At 40.2% G+C, this 7761-nt stretch overlaps 1 protein-coding gene across 1 annotated transcript; it reads left to right on the forward strand.

Moving 5' to 3' along the window:
- Window positions 1-239: 239 nt before the first annotated feature.
- LOC124556056 (TRAF3-interacting protein 1-like) lies at window positions 240-2239 on the forward strand. Its single transcript, XM_047130087.1, has 3 exons — window positions 240-809; window positions 1688-1797; window positions 1843-2239. Exons 1-3 carry the CDS (start codon window positions 240-242, stop codon window positions 2237-2239), a joined length of 1077 nt encoding a protein of 358 aa, XP_046986043.1.
- The last annotated feature ends 5522 nt before the right edge of the window (window positions 2240-7761 follow it).

The raw sequence follows: 7761 nt of genomic DNA on the forward strand, positions 1-7761 counted from the left end.
TAAATTTGCCTCCTACTAACCAAATTGATTTGGCAGAACTCATGAAAGCCTTATTGCAACAAAATAAAGAAAACACACAGAAATCAGAAAAATCGATCCGAGAGCTAGGCGCACAAATGACGCAGAAATCAGAAAAATAGTTCCGAGAACAAAAAGAATCATCCGAAAAATCGATCCGCGAGCTAGGCGAACAAATGATGCAGAAATCAGAAAAATTGGTCTGAGAGCTAGGCGAACAAATGACGCAGAAATCAGAAAAATCGTTCCGAGAACAAAAAGAATCATCCGAAAAATCGATCCGCAAGCTAGGTGAACAAATGACGCAGAAATCAGAAAAATCGATCCGAGAGCTAGGCGAACAAATAGACAAGAAACTAATCCAGCAGACAAATAAAGTCGACAAGTCAATGCAGAGAGTGTCCGATGATATCTCACAAAGAATAAACAATCTGGTAAGTGAAATAAAAAGTGATATTATGAAAGAATTAGGCCATACATTTGAACAAATCGATGACCGTCTGCAAGCCTTAGAACAGGGCAAGCGGAGTGGCGATGCCGAATCTAAAGAGAGCAAAGAACAGCTACTTAGGAATTTCCAAGCGCTGGGAGAAGAATGCCAAAGGGAACACCAGCAGGTACTCTCGAGGGTCCAAGAGGCGGAAACGCATTGTCCCACGTCCGTTAGCAACACAATAGCGGACAACAGTCTAGCGATTCACGCGCTGGAACAGCAAGTAGAACAATTGAAGCAGACTGGGGCGGAGGACAAGAGACAAATACATGATAAGATTGTGGCATTAGCGGACATTGTAGGCACGATGAAGCTGACGTAAAAAGCGAGAACAATACTACACCGGTAGCGGCTGCAGAGACCGGAGAAGTGCGTTCGCTTCTTAGATTTCAGAAGGGACAGTTCGAAGTGAACAGGCAGCACAAAACTGTAACAGGGGAATTACAAGAACGTGTGGCGCATCTGGAAAACCGCATGGTGTGAGATTCCGAACTCGCCAATAGCACTAAAAATAGCCGTACGAACAGTGCAGAGAGGGACTCCGGCCACGAGGGAGATTTTGACGACAAGGAAGAATGTATTTTGAGGGGCAGACATGAGACGAATATAAACATACAAGGGCCTCGCCGGAAGGAAATGCGGGGATTTGATTTCAAACATTTCCTTACGGTGGGAAAGTTTGAGATATTCCGAAATTCGCAAAAAGGAATACATCCACGAGCATGGCTCGAGCAATTTGAGTTCTGTCTTCCCCCCGGCTGGGCAAGTTCACATAAGATAGAATATATGTGTGGCTATTTGCAAGGCGAACCGGTGATTCGCATGAGGTTGGCAGCGCGTCACTGCAACTCCACTCGGGAGTTTCGACAAGCCTTTCTGTCCGCCTGTTGGTCGGAAGCGGCACAAGATAGGGTCAAACATGGCATAATTATGCTGCCAAATTTGAACCAGTCTGGTTTCGGCAGCCCTGCACGCCTATTCGACCACATGCTGCAGGCAATTCAATTTTGATACGACCCATACGGGCCTGCGGAACTAATTAGGATATGCATCACCAAATTGCTGATGCACTTGCGGCACGTCATTCTTGCGGGACGATGCAAAGAGGACGTGGAAACGGTTAAAACACTTCTCCAAGAGTTGGAATACAATACAGGAGAATGCCCGTCTAATCAGGCACAAAGTTATTACGGGGCACAGCAGCGCGATCGCAGTCGTGGCCGTAGTACTAATCAACGGCGTGACTGGTCGTCGCGACACGAACGGAATAATAATCGGGACCGGCCGTATAGAAACTAGGGTAACAGTCGCGAACACAGGTGGAACAACAGAAATGATCGAGGACGTGGACAAGATCGTGAACGCAACAGTTATACAGGAGACTGCCCGACTAATCATGCACAAAGTTACTACGGGGAACAGCAGCGCGACCAAAGTCGTGGCCGTAGTACTAATCAACGGCGTAACTGGTCGTCGCGACGCGAACGGAACAATAATCGGGACCGACCGTATAGAAACTGGGGTAACACTCGCGAGCACAGGTGGAACAACGGAAATGATCGAGGACGTGGACAAGATCGTGAACGCTACAGGTACGGCAACCAGAATCGATACTACGATGAACACGGTGGGAATAGGACTGTACGCGGAGCACCTCATGATGTTGAAATTCGGCCGGCTAACCCTAGACATAATCCAGCAAATGGAAATGAACAAAACCGGCAATGACAAACGATCAGCGCAGAAGGCGCCCAATCGGAACAAATGAGCGACATGGCAAATGAGTAGAAAGGACGGTGATAAGTAGAGAGGACGGTGAGGAGAAAGAATTGATTAGTTTAAATTTGTGACGTATGCATTTTGAATAATATGTTGGTAAAAATTAATGATAAAGATGTTTCTATGTGATTGATTGAAGTGATGTTTTAATTTTTTTTTCTTTCCTTGTGTAATTAGGATTTAGGTTGGTTCAAATGTGAAGATAAAAGGTTTCTTTGTGAACGAGTGAATTGCTGTTTATATTTTTTTGTGTAAATTGAAAAGAGTCGCTCCTGAGAGAAGCAAGATCTGTGTTGAATTAATGTAAAACTCAGGGGAATATCCGATCTGTGGCTATTATGGGTCTGGCAAACTCAGGTCCCCAGCTGTTAGTAGCCTTGTTTCCGATTTTCTGCTTTCAGTGCTACTATCTATCTATTACTATTCTATATCTGTCAGTATAAATGAGGATCTCTTACTATAGTATGCGTGCTGTATGAATATTTTAAGATAGGAAAACTCTGAGAAAGGAATGAGTAAGTTTGGAATCTTGAATACAGGATGCGATAATACGATTGTTTAACCAATGGCTTCCCAATATGCCCTAATATGTTAATATTGATGATATATCATTTTTTGTTCTTTATAGCTGAGTATGTAAAGTCCTGTCTGTGGATTTCGTCAGTATATTGCTTACCTTCAAGGTGAAAGAAGAATTGTGGTTTGTGTAATTTACGTGGCCCTGAAATATTATTGTGGTAGTCAAATACGAGCAGTTTTCAGCAAATGGAGAATGGAACAGGAATATGGATCCTTTCTGTAGTCTTGATTGATGTTGAGCCAGAGCCTGAAAAATCATTCTGCGTTAATACTTGTCCTAGAAAAGCGACGTTTATGTGTTTTGCTGATGCTGTGAGCATTACAGCTTACTGTTTTCGCTGGTGCGGGATGCACTGCAGCCTATATGATTTGTACTGAGGAAATTTCCCTCTTGAATGTAGAGGAAGAGTAAATAACTTTGATTATGGGACCGAAGGAAAGCTTGGTTTAAGGTAATAAGGATGAAGCAAAACATTTGTCATTTAAACTACAGGAGGATTCGGATCTTTTGTGTCTGTTGTGAGTTCAACATGTTAAGATGAAACTGTGTTACAGAATAGAGGTGACCACAATTTTGCCATTCATGAGGAATGAGTCCAGAATAACCACCACAGGCGAAATAACTGATTTGGAAGCGAAAGGTAACTTAAAGAAGGAACGAAATCGCAGCAAAATGGGTAAGAAAATGTAGTATAACCTGTATAATGCAGATATTTTTACCGTTCTCAGAGTCATCTGCGTGATTAATTCTTGTGATAACGTAATTTTAGATGAAATTTTCTTACTGTTTCATGTGTGAAAGTATGAGTATGATAAATGTATTATTGCGAGTCTCTTTTCAGGTGTGTGAACTGGTATAAATGTTTTGGCGTGTAAATAACCATTGTTATTTTTACTGTGTATGTTTAAGGAAAGTTTCTCCATATCTATCATGTGACAAGACGTATGCCGCGAGCGTCAAGAAGAGGACGAATTAGAACAATGTTGTAGTGGTATATACACGGTGTTGAAATAGCACTGAAGTAGCTTGTTGGCTTAACTAGTAGTGGAGTGAAGTAGAATTTTGAGTAATGCATGTTTATGGGTAGTTAGTTTGTAGAATAGACAACAGGTGTGCATGTGTGTGTGTAAATAACATGTGAACCGTATGCTGTCCTGACCTATACTTGCACAAGGCATAATCCTATTCATTTTAATGAATTAATAAGTAGCATTTGATTTATTAAAACGTAAGTGAACCACATTAGTGATGTGGATTTAAGTATTATATTGTCAGTTCATTTAATTTTTATTTTTTTTACATTGTCAAGTAATTTCACTTTTATTTTTTTACATTGTCAAGTCATTTAACTTTTATTTTATATTGTCGATTCATCTAATTTTTTTATTTAAAAAAAATTAAGTCTCACTTTTGTTCTTAAAAACTGTGAAAGACAATACTAAGTGGTATTATGTATGACATTGTGTAATCACATAAGTATGAAAAAAAAAATTTCTGGGAATGCAGTTGAGAACGTGAAAGTGAACCGGCTAAACTCTTACGAGGCAGCGGGAGCAGCCGGACTAGTTGTAAACTGGCGGGTTTCCCAGCAGGACACGCTGTCAACCGGGCCACTTCGGGAGCGCGGCCGACAACAAAAGAAGGGTACGCGGCAAACACTTTCCCTTGCACCTGGAGCTAATGGGCGGCCGCCCCGTGCGACCCTTCCTGGAGGCGATGACCTGAGATGGGCGAGCGGTCCACCGCGCGGAAATCCATCTGCTGGCAACGCACCACACACACGCGACCGTGACGAGACGGCCGCGGTTAAACAACACAAGGGGCGTGGAGCCTTTTGACAAGTACTGTCCAGAGAAATTGGCAGACTTCAACGACGCCTATCAACATTTCCTGACGGATGCCGACTGTCAAGCGACAGTAAATCATGGTTCGATGTTCTCTGGTCGCTAAGGGTGACACAAAGAAGAGCCATTAAGTGTCATCCTTTCCCAGGAATATCAACCTGGCGTGTCAATCGAGGATACCGCACGAATTTGACAACACAAACATGGAACCAAATCGAGATGTACGTGACACGGGCCACCAAGAGAAACTTCATGAGAGGGCAGAGACGGCGGGATTGCACGCAACAGATGGACAAAAATCCCTACTGACAGCTGCGGCGACGAACCCTCCCCCCTTCCCCTTATACTGTGCCTTGGAACAGTGGAACTACTGAGTGTCAGTGAACAGTGATTATATGGTTCTTAGTTCAATGCATGTACGTGTGTTTCTGTCACAGAAACTTTGACTCGTGTGTTTTGCAGGGGTTCGATTTATTGGTGTTTATTAGACTGACTCTTGTATTTTGCAGGTGTTCTATTTATGTTTTTTTTAGACTTTGACTCTTGTATTTTGCAGGTGTTTTATTTATTGGTGTTTTTTTTAGATGTTGACTATTGTACTGTTTTATTTATCAATGTTTGTTTTTGTGTGATGTATTAGATTTGTGATATTTTGTTTCGTAAATTCATTCCTGTGGCATTGCTTCGTTTATCAGTCAGATTGCTATTCATTCTCATTGGACTGTGATCGATTAGCCTTTGCATGGGGCATATTTATTGTGAGGAACCCCTTAAGGGTAACAATCACATAATTATTGTAGTTTCAGTATAATGACACAGTGCTCAGTGTTTGCTAACTAATTGAAATACAGTAGAGTGATTAAATTAGTGCCACATAGTTATTTTAATTCTACAAATTATTAGTTTTATAAGATATAAAATTGTTTTGCGATAACCACTTTGTAAAACATGTTTTTTTTTCTTATCAATTTTTTTGCTTTTGCAGATTGTGCATTGTAATGTTCTGCTTTATAATACTGATGTTATTTCATGGTCTTTTTTAATTGCTGTGGCACCTTTGCTATTTTCGTAAATTTTGCTTGTTAATAAACAGTCATAAATTTTCCTGTGATCAGTTGGCTCTTGCAATGAGCAAATACTGGTGAACTCCATAAGGGTAACAACCAGAAATTGTTTTCATATTAATGACACAGGAACCATTGTTTTTACTTGCTGACCGAATTAGGTCTACACTATCTTTTAAATAGGTGTCACAGATTGTGTTCTTTTTTTTCTCTTTGAAATTGGTAGATTCTAAAGATGTGTTGAAATTATTGTGTTTTAGCAAGTAGCTGGTGACCTTTTGCGTTTTCTTTACATTTTTAGTTTAAGTTGGGTGTGAGAAGCCTGCTTGGGAATGTCCTAGCATGGCCAGAAAATTCCCTGCACAGTCTTTTCCCGGAGCGTTGGGGTTATGAAAGGTCTCTGTTGGATTCCTTTCATGTTAATTTCTTAAGTCTGTTGTCATTTACGGCATAAATTCCTCTTCTAAATTTACTGTGGTATTTATTTCAGGTTTAGCTCTAAAATATCTAATGTTATCTTAAATTGCAGCGCAGTGTAATTCTCGTATGAAGTTCAGATTATTTTCCGGTAGTTGCTTTGTCACTACTTTGTGAGTAAAGAGGAACCACGTGTTGATCAGTAACTGTTTGACCCATCAGGTTAATAGTAAGACGTTAGTAACCAGTTCGAGGTTTTTCTTTTGTGAATTGCTTTTCGATCTAATTTATTTTAATTATCAAAATTATTGTGGAGTTATACGCTTTGTGTAAACCAAGTTGACCACGTGAAGCATGTGGTGTAATCATCAAAGTAGCCCTCAGCTATTCTTTTTGGGAAGATTTCACAGAGAGTTGGTATGAATTTAGTATACCAGTGTGTGGTAATTACATGACGGACAGGATTGTGCTACGAACGTAATTTCTTTGGGTGAAAACTGAATCTGTTGGTTGTGGTTAATTTCCTCTTGCTTATGTTTCAACGTTCTTCGTGTGTTATTTTATGAATGCAGTGTTGTATGCAGTCTCCCAATCTTGGCTCCATATTTTATGTGTTCCATAAGATTACAATCTCACATTTTCACAGTCCTAAATAAGGCACCAGCTCAGTTATAACTCACGTTTAATATGCTGAAATTTCAATGATCAATCTTAAAATAACTTTCCAAATATAAACTGATTTCTTTCTTTTTATTTAAATTCTCCTTTAAATATATATATATATATATATATATATATATATATATATATATTACCGGTTGTTGTATGGCTATTAAAAGATTATAATCAATGTTAGTCTGATTGGGAATTTGGTTAACCTAGACTAGTTACCTGGTGAAACAGTTGCACGGTAATGCACGGTTAACTTCCCCAGACAGCTCACAGCTTTTAACCCGCTTTTATTGTCCATCAGTAGCGCTTTCATCATAGCAAATTAAAGTAACATAACAACATTACAAGCTCACCATGTCAATGTTATACTGACGTCGCATGGCTATGTAAAATAAGATCCAATTCGACCTCTCGGAAATTGTATACTGTCCCACAAATAGTTAACGGTCGCTTTTGTAGGAGCTTTTATGATGTCTCAGCTTTTCTTATGGAAATTCCTGTCCTAACAGAACCTGTTTACGAAAATAGCGCAGAATAACGCCGAATGCATTCCTCCTGATGGTTCTAATGTGGCACACCGTCCATCAAGTGTTACCCTTCCTGCTTTCAACATACACAAACGTTCTCACTGCTATGTAGAGACTCATATCCCAGCACAAAGGATGTCTTGTGAATGAATGGGGAATATGATTGGTTCGTATCGAATTCACCTGCCAAATTACTGATGCCACCTGTGTGGAAGCACTGACTGCCATTTTTTTTTCTTTCTGCAGATGAGACTTTCAGTTGCAAAATACTATTTTACGCTGATCGCCATACTGTACTAACAACTAAACCATGCAAGTTGGTGTACAGATCGTCAAATACGGAAAGACTCTTACTCAATCACACTGC

This window comes from Schistocerca americana, chromosome X (assembly GCF_021461395.2).
Source record: "Schistocerca americana isolate TAMUIC-IGC-003095 chromosome X, iqSchAmer2.1, whole genome shotgun sequence".
NCBI classification, from domain to species: domain Eukaryota; kingdom Metazoa; phylum Arthropoda; class Insecta; order Orthoptera; family Acrididae; genus Schistocerca; species Schistocerca americana.